General features: G+C 43.0%; 1 protein-coding gene across 19 annotated transcripts in view; it reads left to right on the top strand.

The window, feature by feature from the left end:
- FOXP1 (forkhead box P1) overlaps window positions 1-20,205 on the top strand; it is a 391,101-nt gene that overhangs the window by 316,096 nt on the left and 54,800 nt on the right. For all 19 annotated transcript variants that reach the window (XM_055804566.1, XM_055804572.1, XM_055804571.1 and 16 more), the window contains 2 exons: window positions 4,314-4,473; window positions 10,783-10,987. In XM_055804566.1, coding sequence (XP_055660541.1) covers window positions 4,314-4,473; window positions 10,783-10,987 — 365 coding nt within the window. The remainder of the gene's footprint in view (window positions 1-4,313; window positions 4,474-10,782; window positions 10,988-20,205) is intronic.

Genomic DNA, 20,205 nt, shown 5'->3' on the forward strand with positions numbered 1-20,205 from the left:
ACTCATCAGTGGCAGTTCAATGCGCGTTAATGACTCTGGGATGCAGGCATCACTCTGGACAAAGAAATGATTATTGTGCGGTCAAAAGAAGTTCAAAGACAAGAAGGGAATTTCAGTTTTTTCCTTAGAGATCCACATTCAAGAGCATATAAATTAAGCCAAATGTTAAAAACCACAGTCTGAAAGCTGACTTCAAAGTCACAACTCTCTAATTAATGAACTGCGAGTTTCAGTTTGGACAAGTCGTGGTTTGATGCGCCCATAAATCAACATGACAGGTCTGTTTCACAGTCTCAGACAGCGCTTGTCATTGAGTCACATCAGATGTAAACACAGCAGAAAAAAGAGGGAATATGAAGGAGGTGCAATTGATCAACAGAATTGGTAAAAACCCACTTTTGAAACGCATTATGCATGATCACAGGAAATGGCGATAGCCTCAAGAGGCTTTCTCCTTCTGCTGTTGCTTTTTTGAATCAGATTTCTAACAGCCTTCAAAAGGGAGAATAAGAATTATGGAGCTTCTCCCCTGTGGCTGGCAGGCAATAACCCCCTGTTGTTATTTTGTGCTTCTTTCTTTTCAAAGGCGTCAAAATTTAGTTTTTTAAAGATCTTTAACTCTATATTTGAAGACAAACAATAAAGGGCTGCCACTGTCATTCTTATCAGTTACCAGGGATTGTATTTTTTCTTTCTGTTGCCACTTCTTATTAACCTCTTATTTGGTCTATTAGACATAGTTTTGAATGCAAGCCTGCATGCTGGGAGAACATGAAAGTTCAGATGAGCTCAGAGGGCAGATAAAGAAATTTGAAGGGGAAAGTTACACAGCAGAATGAACGATAAAAGTTAACTCTTCTAAATTGCTGTTGTCAGACAGGAGAGCATCTCAGACACAAAGATGAGGGCTCGGAGCTTAAAGAAAAAAATACTTTGTGTTAAAAAGACGAGAAGGGGAGTTAGACAATGTGATGGCATTTCAATATCTAACACACTGATTTACTGTGGTCACACTTCTGATATTACAATATTGAAAGCAACAATAAGGACGGACTCCTTCCTGGTTCAAGAAGAGCATTTTAACAGGGTAGCTGTGCAGAGAACAAGGGGCCCAAGTCTTTGCAGCGTTTGCTACGGTTCCGGGGGGGGGAGGGGGCAATTTTCGCTGATGGTTTTCATGGAGGCCTGTTTGGATGATGCATTTCAGCCCACCCCACAGGTTTGTTCATTCAGCCCGTTTTCCCTGCCTTAAGGAGGTTATTCTTGCTCAATTAGCATGCCAGCGGTGCAATGGTGGTCTGTCTTTTTTTTTTTTTTTCTTTTTTTTTTTTTTTTTTTAATCCTTTTTTTTTCCCCTGCTTCTCTCTCGTACTAAAACTGACGGTGGGGTCACATGGTGAGCAGTGCCGTGTTGGGGACTGGCGGCTGCCGTGCTAACGAGGGCCGGGTTTGTACCTTGACAGATGGAACAAGTGTATTCATGTCCTGTGTCCCCCAAGTCATTTTCTTCGTGCCTTGTCCTATTGTGCTGTCGTGAAAGAAGGAAAACACAACAAATCTCCCAAGCTCCGCCGGTAAAAGGGATGTGACCCCCAAGCAGGATAACAGAGGGACCCCAGTAAGGCTTCTGGCAGGTTTTACTGGAGGGCTGCGTGGCATAGCAGAGGGTGAGCACCGCGTGGTGCCCGACAGCGAGCCCGCAGCCCTGCGCCCGCCGCTCCCCAAAGCGGGGGCTCCCCAAGGCCGGGGGGGCCCAGAGCCACGGGGGGGGGGGGGGGTCCGGCCTGGGGCCACAGCGTGGGATGGAGCGGGTTGTTTTCCAAATGGGGCCGTTTGTCCTCCGGCAGTTGTGACAGTTTATGTTAGGCAGTAGGGAGTAACCTAAGAAAGGAAAACAGACCTTTGACAGAAGCTTTAGGGAGGGGATCAAAAATGCAAGTTTTATCAGGATATTTCAGCATTTTAACACTGACTACTGACCTGACAACAGGACTGCACTGAGACCTTTTTTGTATGCATTCAATTGTGAGAAGTAAACAAACTGCCTTGTATCCTGTGTTTGGTAACTGGGTGGGGAGCGCAGTTTGGCAACGTGTCTTGCTTTTAAATTCTTTCTTGGACAATGGGCCTTGTATACTTTTATATCCTGGCTTTTCAAAGTAAAGAGTGTTCAAGAGCTTTTCTTAGGATAGCTGAGAAGACAACCAAATGGGCATCAGTCAATTTATATAAAGGTGTTTTTTTCTTTCCTTTTTTTTTGAAACAGCAACAACAAAAAACAAAACCAAAACCATGCTAACTTTACACTCAGGCAGCAAATAGGTAAAACACAGCTTACTGTAACTAGATTTTTGTGTAATACCATTTATTATAGATATAAAATACATAATAAGGATATATATTTAGCAAATGAATATTGATGGAGGCAAACACTAACTCTTAATGTAACTGTTGCTGGGGCTTGTGTTCATCTGGTGCTGTTGCATAGTTGCAGCAGCTGGATCTCTCTGAGCAAGCTGTTGCAAAGAAATGAAAACTCTCCAAGTTTTAGGATAACTAAACACCTAGTTATTTAACTGTGTTCTTGATGTCCTAGATTGTCTTTGGAAATAAGGTAGATGGACTTTATAAAGCAGATAAATTGACGGTTGGGTCAGTTGTGGGTGTACAGTTGGTTGCAGTGTTAGGGTTGGTGGGGCGTGGTGGTACAAGGAGGTGGGGGCCAGATCCCTGGCTGGTGTCTGTCAGTCCTACTCCCGCAGCTCTGGTGGATATATTTTTTTTTTTTCCCCTACTTGACACCCGTAGGGAATGGGGCCAGCGATCCTCTGGCTTGGTGTCAAGGAAGGGCGACAGAAAGCTTGGGAGCTGGCTGGGGTTTGTGAAAGTATGCAGTTTTGTAAGAGTTAATTTTCTTTCCGTAATTGTTAGCCATAATGTGTATAAGACCTCCACCTTGATATGATTCCTAGCAGATTAGGGATATTAGATAATTTCCTTCTATTTATTGTACTACTGCACTGTATTATCTTTCTATCACTCAGATAATTACTAAGGAAATCTACATTAATTTTTTTTGGCTAGCACAAGGAACTGCTAAACACTGGCATGATGTATTGATGTTTTACACAACAAAAGTTTTCCTCCTGTCATTGTACAATAAATAAAAAGATATTTATCAAAATGCAAAGCCTTTCATGGATTTTAAAGAACAAAGCAAATAAAATACAAGATGAGCATGGAAGTAAAACCTAGAGGCTTCCTTAACTGAACAAAATTAAGGACTCTGAAGCCTGGAGTACTGTACATATTAAACACTCACATTCAAGTAAGATGTTGTTTGCTAAATTATGAATGTGTGTAATTAAAATCTAGTGGCTGTTTCTATGAAAGATTTACAATGTTATTTCATCGTTTGTCATGGCTAATTAACAATATTAGATGAAGTTTTTCTTCTTCAAAGGTCTGATTTTTTCTCATTTATTTATGTCAGAAGTGATAAACAGAGTAGTTAAAAGCTTCTCTGGGTACAGTAGTGAGAAAAGCAACATGTTCTTTTACACCTCAAAGGTTCAAGGTTCACGTCCCTGTGGAGTAAAGCAACTCCATCTTCTTTCTAGTGAGAATAATTAAAATTTTCAAAGTGCAGAAGTAGCAGCCTTAAATACAGCACAGAATAATTCCAAACAGAACAGAAAGTATTGTGGGGCTTGATGGATGAAGAGGAGAGAGTAAGTATAAAATACTATAAATTAAGCCAGTCATAATGCCTTAATAGTTGAGACAACCCTTGCATGAGCAAACAGGACACAGTGCAGGGTTGTTTTTCATTACATCTAAGTGTGATGTGATCGTGTGGTGTGATTCTCACGTTACACATGTTCTTTGCCTCAAAGAATTACCCGGGACTTTAACAGCCAGCAGCATTTGCTTCATCCGCCACTGAAATGCAGCCACTTCTGGGGTAGAACGCGACCTCGTGGGCCAGGGCGATGCGGTAGCATGGACCAAGAAACGCTGCATACATTTTTAATTGGGATGGCAGGAGGGATTTAGGCAGGATGAAAGTAACCGCTGGAGGTGGGAATCGACTGCAGCCCTGTGGTTAGCTCTAGCACCTAAGCGTGCCTTGGGGTCTTTGATACGGGGTGACGGGCTCGCTAGCTTGCCTTGATAACGGGTGACTGCGATCAGAAGTTGAAGTGTGTTGAGACAAGGAGCCCTGTAAATCCTCCATTAATGCTTTGCTCTGTATTGACAAACGTGCTTTTTTTTTGTTTGTTTTGTTTTGTTTTGTTTTTGTTCTTTTCCAGCCCCAGCAACAGCAGGTGGCTACGCAGCAGTTGGCCTTTCAGCAGCAACTCTTACAGATGCAGCAGTTGCAACAGCAGCACCTCCTGTCTTTGCAGCGTCAGGGGCTGCTAACCATCCAGCCTGGCCAGCCTACTCTGCCTTTGCAACCCCTTGCACAAGGTAGGTGAGGGGTGTGGGAGCTGCCGGCTGTCTGGCAAAGTGGTAGCATGCATGCACACACACACACGAAATTGTCACTCGGTACCAGAGAAGGAGAGAAGTCTCATAGGCTCATAAAATAATAAGCACAGAAAAATCCTGACAGGCAGGGTGGGCATTATAGAGGTATTTTTTGAGAAGGGCAACGCTGAAATCGCAGGTCCACCCTGGCTAGCGGGAGGCAGGCAGTTTGGAGTTCAGATTCAATTTGCACAGCTATAGCCGGTCTGACGGGCTCGAAGCTGCTGGTTGTACTCATCTGGGCTTGAAATCCTTCACAGGGGGCGTCTTAATCGATTCTTGGTGCCGGGTTCATGGCTGAGAGTAGTGTGAGAGCAGCCTTTCCTTTTCTAAATGTGTTCCTTGGGCCCTTTCTGGTTCCAGCCTGGCGAGGAGCCGGGCACGGAGGAGCTCTGATCCGCACACTGCCGAGCTGTAGAAATTTGATTGCCCTTTGCTGCAGCTGAGAGGGAGAGGTGGCAGTGTCTCCTCTCCATGCCTGTTTACACAGCCTTCTATTCACTGCCTGTCTGCATCAGAGCCTCGTTCCTCCCTCCACAGTGAGGCAAATTGGGATTAACTCCATTTAATTTTAATGGTCTTATTGACAATTAGATCCTCCTACATCTCTATTCCGTCCTGCACTCTGCAAGAAGTTACTGCTTTGCTGACATCCCTATTTTTTCTTACCTTGTTGGTTTTTGGGTTTTTTTTAAGATATTGATACATTGAAAGCCATAACTACTTAAATTACACTACTTTTGACAGTGATTATAACCTGGGGTTTTTATTCTGTCTTCGCCTCTTTGGCTTGAATTATTTTATTTTTTTTTAAACTGGGTTTGTCTGCAAGCCTGGGGACATTTTAACAGACTTGCCTGAGCTCTGGCTGGTGTGATTAAGGCAGACAGAGTTGGCGTGGTTCAGGGAAGACCAGGTCTTTCAACCATGATGCTGGTAGTTCTGAATAATCACGCCTTTTGCTTCCCTTGCCCCATAATAAATTTAAACATCTACCTCAATAACTTGACTCAGCTCAGGTTGGATGATTTGGGCTCTTCGAAGCAGCCTCAGGGCTCCTACTAGTTGCTAAACCATATAATGAATTTACATTCAGCTCTGTTCAGTTAAATAAATGGAGGGGATGGGACAAAACTGCTCCGGTTCTTCGCCCTCCTTTGTGTGTACGTAGCTGCAAGGAGAACAAGGTGGCTGGTGGGAATTAACTCGCGTGGATAAATGAAGACAAAACTGGGGAGCGGAGTCTGCCTTGTGGTGTGGCTGGCGTGGTTTATTTAGGCTTATTTTTGCCAGACCCACAAGGGTACATGAGCAGCAAACTCCTGTCTCGAGAGGCTATGCTGCTGGGGACCTGGCGCCTCCCTCTGCGAGGGGCAGCGTAGTCTGCCAGTGTCCCGGAGCTGGGTGCCTGGTCCAGGCTGGTCCTCTGCTGGGTCGGAGGCTGATGCGTGGGAAGGTGATGCCTGGCTGGGGGCGGCATCAGGCCGAGGGTGGCAGTTAGTGGGTCACCATCGATGTGTGGTGTGATGGGGAGGAGGCGTGAAACCAGTCCAGGTAAAAGGGCATGTAGATGAAATGCCATTTGTACTTGGAAAATGTTACAGCGTGCATTAATTACGCTTCAGATTTATTGTCGGAAGCATCCCAGGCTGTTCCCACACACCCACCGGACTCAAGCTTCAACCTTTCTAATTTTTCCCACAGCTCCTATACTATTAAGTTTGCTCGGTAAGGTTCATTGTACAGTACATCAGTTAAGCTGTCCAAAGGAGGGCAATTGGGCAGTGACAAGACACGCTCATGTGTAATGTGAAAGAAATGAATGTGGTGATGCATGAAGTGTAATCTGTGCGGTAACACATCGGAGACACCAGTAGGTAATTCAGCAGTCGTGGCATTGATTGATATGGTTAGCAGGGTAGTGTAACTATTAGTCCTGGCAAAGAAGCGTATTTAAAACCTAAGGGGTGCTTGCTTGCATGCCGGAGACGACGTAAACATAAGCAGCAAGGGCTGGTTCGTGCAGGGAGATGAGCTGCGAGCGCTGGGGGCGGCTGGAGCCGGGGGCTTGGCGGCGGGAGGAAAGAGTAACTTGAGATTTCAGGCAGGTTGCAGTACAGCTCGATATTTTATTCTTTTTTATCAGAGAGACGATGGCTTAAAACTGATGTCATTATGAGGTTTAAATCAACTTTCTGCTTGCTTGAACATGGTCACCTGGGTATGGAGGTACAAGGACACAAAGAGGTTGAGCAACTCTGTTTGTCTTTGAGCCGGTGATACCTGGGGTTGGGAAATTGAGTTCCGTGAGCAGTAATCTGTCAACTGTCCCCACAACATACATTTTTTAAACCTGTGCCTACATTTTCTTTCATAATCAAGGGGACTAGTTGTCCTGAAAAATGCAATGAAGAGCCAGGGCTATAGTTTAAAATAATTGGTAATGGACACTTCTTACTTAAAAAAAAAAAAAAAAAAAAGATTGCGTACCTCGTGCCCTTTTGTTTTCAGAACAGTTTGCAAGAGTGAGACAAATACTCTAAATGTGCTTATAAAAAAAATAAAATCATTCCTCTAGAAAATGCAGCTATGAATTTGGTTAAAAGCATTTTGCTTTTCTTCTTAAGCATCTGTAATAGTGATAAATGTTTCTAAGGAGAGAATGCTACTTTGTAAGTGATATTTTTGTTATGGTTTTAGAACTAATACATTGTTTAAAGCTGTATTTTAGTTTCATTTTAGTTTTTAGTGCTCGCCCATTGTCTTACACAAAACAGCACATCCTTTAATGTTATATTTGTGTAATCTTTGCTGCTTTCTATTTAGACACATCTATAATCTAGATTTTACATCTGTACATAACAGTTTAAAAATAAACCACATTTCGGCAGTGTTCTGAGCTGCAAGAGCTAGATCTTTAGTATCTGCAAAATGAAACTACAAATCACACTTCAGATCACCAGTGAGTGAAAATAATAGGACTGAGACATCTGGGTGCTTGATTGCTCCCGTAGATTTGGCAGTTTCAGGTCTAAATCCCGTTGCTGGTACATATGAAGTTGCAGCACTGGCAGTAGCGATCTTGGGTAATTGCAGCGCAGTTCTGGGAATCTGACTTGAAATTTAGCTCTCGCTGTTAAAATGAAACTGTTAAATGGTAAATTACATAATTTATTGCGAGTGTTCGTGGATCTATTTGACTTGCTTTTACCATTTGTTCTATTATTTTATTTAACCATTTTGCTGATGAGTAATGAGCATACCTTTCAGCTGCCCAGTTTGACAGGCTAGTTAGGAATTCTCTCCAGAATTATTCCAAAAGAACTAAATTTGGGGAAGGATGAGAGAGGCTTTTTTTTTTTTTTTAAATTGTATTTTATTAATCGAGTGATGTGTTCATTTTTAAGCGACTGGTTGAGTGCAGATGTGTATGACATCACAGTTAACTCTTTAATGTCACCCAGCCTGAAATCCTCCTTATTATCTCCAGCATTTTTTCCACATGCAATTGGGTATATTTTATTTTTCTTTCAATACGCGGTGTAGTTGTCATTAATGCTAATATGAGTTATGCTTCTGTAGGAAGTTAGACCAAAGACCTTGACTTTCAGAGGATGTACAGCCAGATACAAATACTACATGTGTGTATATTTTAATGACTGTAAGACTTGGAAGCTCTTCCTTGGGATAAAGGATTAGTAGATCCAGAAGTGACCGAGAGGAGAGAGGGGGACAGGGAGAAGAGCATGGCTGCTAGCCTGTCTCTAATTAAAAACCTGCAGAAATCCAGATAAGGGGGTAGTGGCCAAAAAGAAAAGAAAAAAAAAAAAAAAAAAAGGGCAAAAAAAAAAAAAGTGCCCAGTTATTCTTTCCCTATTTGCTTATTCTGGAAAATAAAAATAGGTGTCGACTCATACGGTCTCATATCAATATGTTATCATCAACAGACAAGTCTATTCACTATTGTTTCAATTGAGTAAACAGTGGTGTAAGGGTCAGCCGTGCTCACAGGTAATTGTTAGTGCACAGACAGTCCTGTCAAGCGTGTTAGCTAAAAATACATCCCACACTGTCACTTCGCAAGGTGTTTGAAAATAATAGCCCCGATGCAGCAAAACAGGACATAGGCTTGTGTACTGACCTTTTTCTTTGTTTAATTTGCTCAGAGGTTTAATTTCAGAGGACAAGTAATAATTGAATATGTCTAATAACTAAATGCTCATTTGGGACAAAATCCATCAAAATATAATTGGCATTTGGGTCTGATGAAAGGAAAGTGACGTGGCTTTAGAGACACGGACATGTCCTAAGAATATCTGATCACTTAATGTATAAATTGAAGCCTCTTTCATAATATATATTAATTGCAGATACTTAAGGATTGTAGCATTTTTTTGTGGTGAACCGTTACCGGAGACCAACTGTTTTTGTTAATGCTACTCTCAGAAAGGCGGGGAAGGTTATTGGTCTGTCGTGCAATAATTTACTCCTCTTTGATATGCAAACGATCCACGGTGAATATAAAAAAATCCTATCAGACTCATTTCACAGTTCTTAACCACTTAGATTCTCTGGAGTCTATCGCCTCATTAGACCAGTGCTCTCCAAAGCTAGCATAATTAAAATCTTTAACAGTTTAGCAAAGTAAAGATGTTTGGCTGATCACGTTGAGATGATTATCTATCCATTGTATTCTAAATGACAAAAATAAATTAAATTTAGACCTTGGCATTTTTTATTATGTGTTTCAAATGAATATAATGCATACTCCCTCTTTTTTCTTTTTCTTTTTCTTTTTTTTTTTTTTTTTTATTTCAATACCTTGGGTTTGGTGAGATACATGCCTGTGTGAGCTGCTGCTATACACTCAGAAAATGGCAGGTTTCCTTAGGATAGCCCCAGTGCTGCAATATGGTGAAACAATGAACAGTCATCCAAGTGATGGTCTGGAAGCACAGCGATGAGAAATCTCTTGAAAAACACACAGACACTGGCTTTTATCCCCCCCCACCCCACCCCCCAAATATTTAAGTGATGTGTCTCTCGCTACTGCTAATTTTTTCCCATGGCCTTCTCTGAAAGAGCACTGAAATAGTCTTCAGTGAGAGAAACTTGACTTGTTTGATCATGTCACGAACATAAGCTTTATCCACAAGCATGATCTCAGTGCGCGCCCGTGTCACGCTGACGTGCGTGGCCCCCCCCCCTTCCAGCCTTCGCTCTGGCCCAGTGCAGTTTGCAAAGTTTTCACTTGCATTATTTATGGAATGCTGTGTCCTAACCCTGGTGTCCATTTTGGCACAATTAAAAAAAATATTTTTTTTTATTATTATTTCTTGAAGCTTATTTTATATTTTCATTTTACTTTTGAATGGCTCATTAGCATTGATCTAAGAAATGACAGTAATAATAGTGTTACTTGTATAGAAAGTTACACAGTTTTTCAGTAGACACATCCATCAATTAAGCGAGCAGTTCAAGAAACCAAAATTAATGAGAAAGATAGGTGTGTTAATGAAATAATCATAGTATAATCAATTTGACTGTTAAAATTTGAAAAGCATTTCAGGAAGACAATATGAATTCATAATTTATGTCTAAAAGTGATTAATAAAAACTGTATTTAATAACAAAGCTATTTGTCATCATTTAAAACTTAAGCACAAAATTAGTCATATTGTGGTTTGTGTTGTCATAATAATAAAGCTGAGTGGTGTTTTTTTTTCCTAAGACCTTCCTTTCTTTTAAAAACAGGTTAGAAAGTATTCACTTTCCTTAATAAAAGGAGAGAAAAAAACTGGGGAAAAAAAGAAAAACATTTCTCCAGCTGACTGCAGCGTAGCCCTTGGTCACCTTTGTTGTCAGCCTTGCTGTGAGCGCAGGAGGGTTTCTGCCTCAGTAGGGACTCTGCAGATGGGCCCTCTGGTCTAAAAATGACAAAAAATAATAATAATTACCGTGGTGTTTGGAGTGGGTGTTGTATCGTGTGGATCCCCCTGCCCCGCACCACCGGATTTTGCATTACACAAGTATCGCAGGTCTCACATCAGAATATTTAGCAGAGTGTACAGTATTCGGGGTTAGCCTTTGGTTATTAAAAAACCCCCACCAATATGTGCAAAAAACACACGCGGGCACACACACAAAACTAACACTAGGCTTTGTTTACTGACTCTTTGATTTAATTACTGTTTGAAGACGGCCGAATTAGCTGTTAATTGATTTAATTATCCAATTTGTTTGTTTCAGGCATGATTCCAACAGAACTGCAGCAGCTCTGGAAGGAAGTGACAAGCTCGCACACAGCGGAGGAGGCAGCCAGCAACAACCACAGCAGCCTGGACCTGTCCACCACCTGCGTCTCCTCCTCCGCGCCGTCTAAGACCTCCTTAATCATCAACCCACACGCCTCAACTAATGGACAGCTATCGGTCCACACTCCTAAAAGGGAGAGGTAGGTGCCAGTGGGGTTTCCACCCGTCAGCATCTCCGAAAAGCGTGCCGAAATGATGGTGGAATTGTGGGGAGCGGTGGCCAACCGCCTTGGCCTCGGTTTTGTCCTTCACATCTTGCTCTGTCTGATCTTGGTGTGGTTGAATAGACTCTCCACTGGGCAGAATATGCTCCTTTTGTTCAGATCTTTATGGCTTGTTAATTGGATCAATGTGGGCACAATTAGCTAATTAGAAGTGCATTGGATAAGCGTATTGGGGGAAGTGTGAAGAGTGTAAGCTGTTTTTTTGAGTTTTGCATCATGGGTGGTGTTCCTCGTGATTTGCTTTGGGTTTGCAGGTTGGAGCTGAGGAAAAAAATCTGTTGGTCAGTACAGGCTGTTATACCACCTGTTTTTCTGCCAAATTTCAGTGCCCCGTCTCATCCGATGCATTTGCCTTATTTTATTTTTTTTCTTTATTCTGTGTTTACCTGCTTTCACAAGGCAAGATAGGCTTGAGTTCACCAGGTTTCTCTAAAACAAAGTGGATTTTTTCTTTTTTTTTTTTTTTTTTTTTTAAGTGCTGATAAAATTAGCTAACTGGTGGTGTTTGACTTTTAAAAGTGTGAGTTAATTTGTACTTGTTAGGCTTGCATTGTTAAAAGAAATGGCTTCAATCAGGGGTTGTCTGTTGACGTGCTTCTCGGTGCGGGCTCTGCTTTATTCCAAAGGATGCTTTATTGCAGGTGTTGTTTCTTTACACCCCCAGATTTCACTGAGGCGCGTCTAAACAACATAACTCTTGCTTACGGTGAGATAGACGGTCCCAGGAGCTCAGGCCGTGGGTGCCAGCGCCTGCCGCTGCTTCAGCATCGCTGCTGGTGACGGTGGAGGAGGAGGAGGTGGAGGTGGAGAAGGGTCCCTGGGAGCGCGGGAGCAGTGTGGGCGCTGCAGGGAGGGCAGTGCTTCTTTGCATTCAGGAGAGTCCCTTTGCCCATCTAGGAACATTATAGCAGACACTAGTGAAAGCTGGATTTTATGGAAACTGATGGCTTTGTCTTTCTGTCCTCCCTTCATTCATTAGAAAGAGGATAATGGAATTTTTAAGCCATAGAGTTTGTATTTCTGGTGGTCTGAAAGTAGACTGATAGGGAAGCTATATAAATATGTCTTACGTCTTTCTAATATTAAGAAAATAGTGCTGTTGGGAATGGATAGATTTTAAAGGAGAGCATACCCAGTGTTGAAAGAACTGCTGTGTGTGTAAGGCATCGTTTTATATATCCGTCGCAAGGACGTGTGGGGGAACGTCAGCGTATACATTTATAATGCATGTAAGTGTCAAGGACATGGTTTTCATGAAGACTTACATGGGATACTAAAAACAATTTGATGTTTATTAAACAATTACATTCCCTTTTTGCTGCATATAGAGCTGAACAAGATGGGTTTATGACTTTTCAATAAATTTTTTATCTATGTTTTTCTTACCGAGTATATAAAATAAAAATCCATGCAGTGAAATGGATCTTCTTTCACTGAACAAGGCATGTGCTGTCTGCTGATGGCAGTCTGGCAGAGGAAACAGTGTGCCATTGCTGTTTAGTTTGAAATACGGTGGAAATACAGGAATGTTTTGAAGTAAGAATTTTCTCTGTGTATACTGTCAAGCAGAACTGGAAATCCATGTGTCTTGAGTCCTGTAATTGTGGCCTGGAGGCAACTGGGATCTATAAACAAGGTGATACATATGTTTTTATTAGTAAAGTTCCAGATAAATTAATTACAAAGGCATAAACATGCCATGGTACTGTTTTTGAGAGTGTCTTAGTTTAGAAGACTTAAAATCCTCCGTGGCTGAATTGATAGGTGTATTGTTAAAGCTTGCCTTTATACTTTTCTTACATATCTATTGAGTTCTCTACAATATCAAAATACAAAAGTAGGTGTATTTAGGAATACAAATAAGAGAGCTACAGACTTTGCTTTATCTTGCCTCTATTTGGTATATGGAGGGTTTACGCCATCCATTTGCTGCAGTGATTGAATTACATCTTCATCCATAAGTAGAGCAGGAGACTACACGCAGAAGAATGCCTACTGATGCACTTAAGGGTTTTGTTGCAGTCTCATCAGGCACCGTGGTGCCTGCCTGGATTTCACATGACACAGAAACTCCTCTTGTTGAGATGTGTTGCGCTAGTTTCCTTTCTGGAAGGGTATTTATCTACGGGCAGGGAGTTCGGGGTGGTGAGTGAGCAGTTAGTAAGGAGTAGCTGTGCTCTGCTGTCAGGTGTGTATTTGAAAGCTCACAGAACGTGAAATTTTAGCATACTTCCAAAAGAGGCCACAGACATGAGCAGGGTTTGGGTAATTTTTTGATTGCAAAGGTTAAGACTGGAAAAAAATCGTGAGTCTGGTGGGAGCACGAGTTTGCTAGACTTGTAGTAAAATCCATGTATGTTCTTGTACCCAGCTGGTTCAGCACAACAACTGAGCTTGCAAATACACGGGGGCTTGCGGAGGTGGTCCCTAGCCCAAGCTCGTGTCCGATGTGGCTGCTGGAAGGGCTCACAAGGGAGATCCCAGCCCTTCCACCTCCTGTCGCACAGGTCCGCAGCTTGGGCTGGCCAGGGCAGGGTTTTGGGCTCTGGCTTTCCCCCTCTCATTCCTGCACCTCCTGTGCAACTGGCTGTTGGCTTGGTCTGGTACAACCAAGAGCTATTTATTTCGATTTAAACAACAATAAAAAGCACATAGTAAAAGCTGTAAGTGTCCTAACGGTTAAGCACAGCCAGATCGTAACGACTGCCCAGCAGCAATAAATAATCATATACAGGTAACGTTAACTTTTAGGGTGTGCTGTAAAGCTGTTGTTCCCCCCCCTCCCCACCTCCCTTCCTCTTGGGCTTTTGAGAGGAGTGGGCTGCAGGAGGCAAGTTGGTTACATGGGAGTTACTATCATCACTGTCATCTTTGGCACATGTCTCTGGGGTAGTTCAGGCTGTGTTTTATGGGGTTCCTGATCCCACGGGTCAGATTGCGAGGCTGCTCGAGATCTGCGAGACAGGAGGAACTTGGCTGACCGCAGCAGCAGCGGAGGCACCTGCGTAAAAGTCAGCAGGCAAGCAGCAGCTCTGCTGTATGTCTTGGGTAAAAACACATTTGCTTATAAACAAGGGGGTTAAAATAGCAGGAGAAATAGTCATTGGCTGCTCGGCGTGCCGCGAGCCCAGCCTTGCAGTTGTGCACAGCAAAGTTGTCATCTGCGCAGGCTGCAGGGATGCAGCTGTGGTGCCGCCGGTGACTGGCTACTGTGACTGGCTGCGCTGCGAGCCGAGTGACAGCAAGTGTTCTCCTTCGTGGCAAAAAATGCAAACGGTAGGTGGGTGGCCAGAGCCACCCTGGGATGTTTGAAAAGCAAAAATACATTTGAAAGCGGGAGGCATCTTCCACGGCTGGGCAGGCACTGGGGAGCGTCGTGGTGCTGCTCTTGGTTTCTGCGTGCTCTGTGTGTATGGCTTTCACAGGAATGAAACAATTCCAGCTATAAATAATGGGTTAATGCTTTCATTCATTTGGGCTTTAAATGTATATTACATCTATGCTTTTGTCCCACATTTCGCCCAGTTTCTGTAAGTAGCAGCAGCAGCAGCTCTGGGGTTTGGTGCACAGCAATCTGTTAAGGAGATAAATAATCTGCTTTGGTATGACACTCCTACTCTCCTCTTTAATTTGTCTTACACAAGGAAAATTATAATTAAATCATTCAGGGTAAACCCCTGAGTGTAGAGAAGGAAAAAACACACTTTGGTAAAGATTGCCAATAGAGACCAACTTCCCTGTTGTGCCGTGCAGAGACATTTATCAATATTCAGCACTATTAAAGAGAGAACATTTCGTGTGATTTGTGAGGCGGATGCCAAAGCTCAAATCAAGGCTTGTTAAGATCCTTTCCCCATGCAATCATGGGCATTCAGCATCATTAGAATTCAGCACTGACTGTGTGTTTCATGCTTTGATTTTACTCAGACAATTTAATAATGTTTATTGTGCTGATTATATATATAAATTCACTGAATGCAATAAACATACCTCAGTCATCAGTACCCTAAGGGAAATATTTAGTTATAGATACTTGTATTCACTCAGGATAAGCGAAAGTGAGACCATCAACCGGCACGCAAACCTCTCATCATCTTATCAGCATTTGGGTTTCTTCAGTAGCAAGCATTTTCTCTACACAAGTAAATAAATAAAGAACAGGAGCCAGTTAAGTACATCTGCTGTGCTTAGAAATACCAAGGACAGTACCCGCTTTCCATCTTGTTCTACTGCGTCTTGTTTGGTGGAAGCTTGATTATTTTCTTAAGAAAAACAGCAGGACAGAACGGGTGCATGCCCGGTTGCTTTAGGTGACTACTAACTTGATAACCCGAGGAGCAGTGGGCATCCTGAAACCTGTGTGCTTGAGAATGTTCCCAGTGTGGGTAGGTTTGGAGAAGCAGGACTGATAGCAGTGAGCGGAGGTTGCTCCAGCTTGGGCTTGAACCAGGAGGTCCGAGGGTGCTGTGGAGTGATGCGGGCACCTGTGTGCTGGTCCCATCCCCTGGCACCGTTCTGTGGTGACTGCAGCAGGGACAGGATGATGGAGGCTGTGCATAAACAAGTGAGTTAATGGAGGTCTAGACCTGTTATTTTAGGCAGCACGTGCTTTCAAGAGGTAAGGTGAAGAGTTGGAGGTCAAGGCTGCATGTCCAGGAGACCTTTCTCCATCTGCCAGCAATCCCGTGTTTGTCCCCTGTTGTCTTTATGCCCTTTACAACCATGCTCGAGTCTTGCCCTTCCACCTAAGCAAGCAGCCATCTCATAGGCAGAATAGATGGGATAAACAAGGGGATTTTTAAATGGCCTTTTCTTGCCAGCGTCGTGGGAGGAAGGAGTCTGGAGAAGGCTCTGAAGGGAATGGAGAGGAACGGCGTGGCAGACCACTGATCTGCTAGTTAGGCTTAATGCATTGTGTTTGACTCTTGTTACCTTCCATGCCAGCTGATCCTCCATCAAAACCCCAAGGCCCTTTGATGAGGGCATTAGGATTCAGTGCAATTAAGAATTACAGACTTCGGTCCATTATTAAAACTCGGGATAAAACAGTTCAGCCTGGAGTCCATATGCTTCCAGGGCCTGATCCTCTCGTGGCCTGCTCTCTGTGTAGTCCCTGGCATTTGTTCTGCACTGGTGCCAGCACCAAATCTGCTCATCCGTGTCAGCTCCTCTCAGTTGCTGTATGCAGCTGATTTTAGCTCGTCGTACAGTACCATCAGCAGAGTTTCGTTAGATTAGGTTACCTCGGATCCATTCTCCCTTAAGAAATGGGTGTTCCTGGGGACTTTCCTCCCAGAAGGTATTTAGCTGCTCCACATACACAAACCCCATCATGACCCTGACGTTATTACCCAGAGTCTGAATAGCTCAGGTGCCTCCATGCAGCTTCCTTGCTGCAGAGCCAGGTTGGTGCCGGAGACGTCAGCCAAGCCTGGATGCCCAGCCATGCATCCCATAAACCATCCCGCTCTTCCCATGGCTGCTCTGTCTCATTGCCCCTAGTAGGGGTGTGATGGCTGCGGGGCTGCTCAGTGACAGTGACACTGCAGCAGCGAGAGCAGCATGCTGGCCTGGCCCTCTCCATCTATCATGTGCTGGTACAACCCAAAGCATCCCAGTACCCGATCCCTTGGAGCTCACTGCCCCCCCCCCCCCTCCCCCCCGTTACTATATGTTCTCCCCATCTGTCACTTCGACCTCTCTTACCAGCTTTGAAAAAGTACTAGCCATTGCTGAGACCTGGAGTTGCTCATCTTCAGTTTTAAGCCAGATCAGGCACTTTTTATTGTCAGTGCTTTTCATCTGGGCGTGCAGCATCCTTTGCATTGCCTGTGCCTGCCGTCTGCCAGGGCACTCACGTTTTTGAGAAACCTGCTGCTGAAGAAGTTGTAGGGTGCCTGTAGCACCCGGGAGCGCTTCCATCAAGTTACGCTTTTCAAATAATTGTTTTGCTTAAAGCCTGGAAAATTGTTTCTACTTTATTATTTGTTTTTCCCTACAAAAGATACAAAGTTAACCGGTCTGTGTGCGGGCCTTTGCTGAGGAAGGTGCTGTCTGACGCTTGGCCGCCCTGGGGAAGCTGCCCCGGCATCGGGGAGCTCCGGCACTCCAACACTTGGCTGCTTTCTGGTCCCACGTAATAACCATCAGTTGTACAACTCCAAACACTAAGCTAATGTATCAAAAAGCACTTAAAATAGATTGGGTGAGCCTTGGCAGACGCCGAACACAACTTTTCCAAATTTTAGCATATGTATTGTTTTATTCCTCCATCTGGCCAACAGATCATTGTTTGATATCTGAGTGCTTTGCATATCTCCTCCCTTTTCTTGCAACTGAGATACTTACACGTGCATTTAATACAGCTTAATGCTATTTTTACATACCAAAGAAATAGCTGATGGCTTTCTGTTAATTGCATGCACTTTGCAGTTAAACTTTTACTAAAACATTCCTGTCTAAATACTTAAAAGTCCAATGAAAATTTGTCCTCTTCTTTTATTAGAGGTGTTTATGTAGTAGTCTTAAAAAGGAACCTGTTTTTGTTTTACTGCGCCGTGGATTCCTGTTTCTTTTTATTTCCTCCTGTGTGCAAGTTGTCCTTCCTCAGCATTTGCTTAGGAGATCTGATTATCCTAAAGAGCTGAGCAGGGAGCTAATGAAGAGCTGTGTTATTTTTTTTATCATATGTATCGCAGCCTGAGAGTGGAAAAGAAACACCCTTGAAAATGCCATAAAAGTAGAGGAGAAGTTAGGTGCTTTTTTGTGTGACTATTTTCTCTGCTGTTCAATAAAAATTGAGCAGTTAGTATGACAGCTGTTATATCATGTTATATTGTACTGCTAAGATATTGAGTAGCATTTAAAGTAAAACTCCACCATTAAGCTGTATAAACTTTATCCGTTTCACTATGGTTTAATGGAAAAAAATGAGTTTCTCAATAAAATGACATCATTTTTCCCAGGTTGTAATGTTCACTTTACAACTGTTTTTCTTTAATTCAATTTATTTTACTTTACTTTTTCTTGGCATCCTTTTTTTTCTTGCAGTTTGGAGAGGGGGAAGGCTCTCTCTTTTCATAGAGCAGCTAGGTACTGCGCAAACCTCCTCTCCCTTCTCCCCCCTCCCTCGACATCTTGTGCTAAGCTGGAGCTCTATTTTTGTCAGTCAGGCAGAGTTATATTTTCAAAGCAGGGAGATGCACATTGAAATTTGGTAATCAGGATTTGTGGCTTTACCTGCTGCATGTTGAGGGGTGGGAGAAGGAGCCCAAGGAAAATTTATATTGCATCACTTGCTGCTGGAGCAACGTTTGTGTAATGCCATGGGGTGTTTTTCCCGTGTAGCTGGTGTTTTTAAGGTGGGAGGGCTGTAATTTCGTCTGTGTGATCAGGAAAGACATACGTATATTTTGAAGGGTATTCTTCTCATTAAAATGATGGTATAAGCCCAGGCAGGGAAACCGCTAATATGTGTTGCAGCTTGTCATTTTGGGCTGCATGAATAAAGAAGATAACTATTCCTTTGGGAAATGATCTTGGGAACTGAGCAACAGATCCGCTAGCCAGCAAATTCTTTTTAACTGTAATTTTCCTTTTTGTGTGTACTCAAAAATAACATCATGATAGGCCCTTAAATACCATTTCATACACAGAGCACAATTTCCACAGCACAGGTGGTGCTAATATAGGACAGTCCCCTAGGCACTTGTCGCCAGGAGTTGTACAGCTTGTTCAGTGTCTGCATCCATATGGCAATCTGTCCCATTCATAGAAAGACATTGTAGCTGTGCCTGTGGGTGCTGTGGTCAATGTAGTGTAAAAAGTAGATTTTAACTCTCGGCAACCTATGTTCTGCTGTTTGTTTTATTGTAGAATCCAATTTATAACATGGGGGAAGAAAAATCAGCTCTGAGCAAATTCCAGAACAATCTCGCTGGCTTCGGTTGTTGTTTATTCTTGTAGCGCATGGTTAATCAGCAGGTGCACCAGCCCTGCGCCCAGCGCCGCTCTAAGGAACAGTTTACAGGAAGTCTTGCTTGGAAGAAACATTTTCCTCGTTGTTTATACTGTGAATTAACTCGCAAGTTGCAAAGCTGTAAACGATGTGAGCTGGCCATATATGTCACGCAAGTCTGTGTCTTTTTTTTCTTTTTTTTTTTTTTTTTTCTCCCTTTCCCTGTCCTCACCAATGTTGCATGGCTTTTCCTGGGAGCGCGGTACTTCAGGAGCGATGCTGAGCCTCTCCATGCTCTGCATTGCAATGCTGCCCCTGCGAGGGGCAAATCACAGCAAAGGGGCTCTCTGAGAAAAGGGGGCTGAGGAGTTAGTGTGGCACAGTGGTTCATATCTAAACGAGCGAACGTGATTTATGGCTGCTCTGGTATCTATCATTCCAATGCCAAATGTTGTTCTGTTTTAGTGTGACTATTTGTTATGCCTTTTAGTAAACACAAACAAATAGACTGCCTAGCACCTGCAGCAGCATATGATATTTACACTACCTGTATGATTCAGCACACTTCCCTGGGGAAGTCGGCTTGTGTCCTCTCGATTTTAGTGCTTTTTTAAATAGCATGCTTCAGAGGGAAAGCATGTGGCAGAGAGAATTCAGTGCTTTAGCTGTATTTCTCCCTTGGAGTCATTATTTATCTTAATTATGTTTTCATAAACATTTTCCCCAAGGGCACTTTCCTAGCTGCCGCAGGGGTGTGCGGTGGGCGAAGTCTCACCCAGTGAGCTGCCCGGCTGTATGTGATGTGACAGTCACCTTCTGCCTGGGTTTTGTTGTGCCTGTGGGACACAGGGGTGAAAAATACTCATGTGAATAATCAGTTAAATTGTATCTGTTGACGTATTGCCGGTTTATGTCAGGGTGAAAGACTTGCCTCCACTCTAAATGTACCAATATAATTTTGTTAAACAAGAATAGATCTTGTTTCTTTGTTTTCTTTTACTGTAAATTTAAATGTAACAACAGAATATAAATTACAGTAAAATAAGGTTGGCAAACAGGATCTTCTTACAAAGGGTGTATATACGTTTGTAATTTTACACCTCCGTCTCGGTGATGTCCAAGGTCTAATCCTGTGTTTTTAAACTTGCGCATGTTCTTAAAAGCGTTGCTGAATTGG

Source organism: Falco peregrinus, chromosome 5, assembly GCF_023634155.1.
Source record: "Falco peregrinus isolate bFalPer1 chromosome 5, bFalPer1.pri, whole genome shotgun sequence".
In the NCBI taxonomy this organism is placed as follows: domain Eukaryota; kingdom Metazoa; phylum Chordata; class Aves; order Falconiformes; family Falconidae; genus Falco; species Falco peregrinus.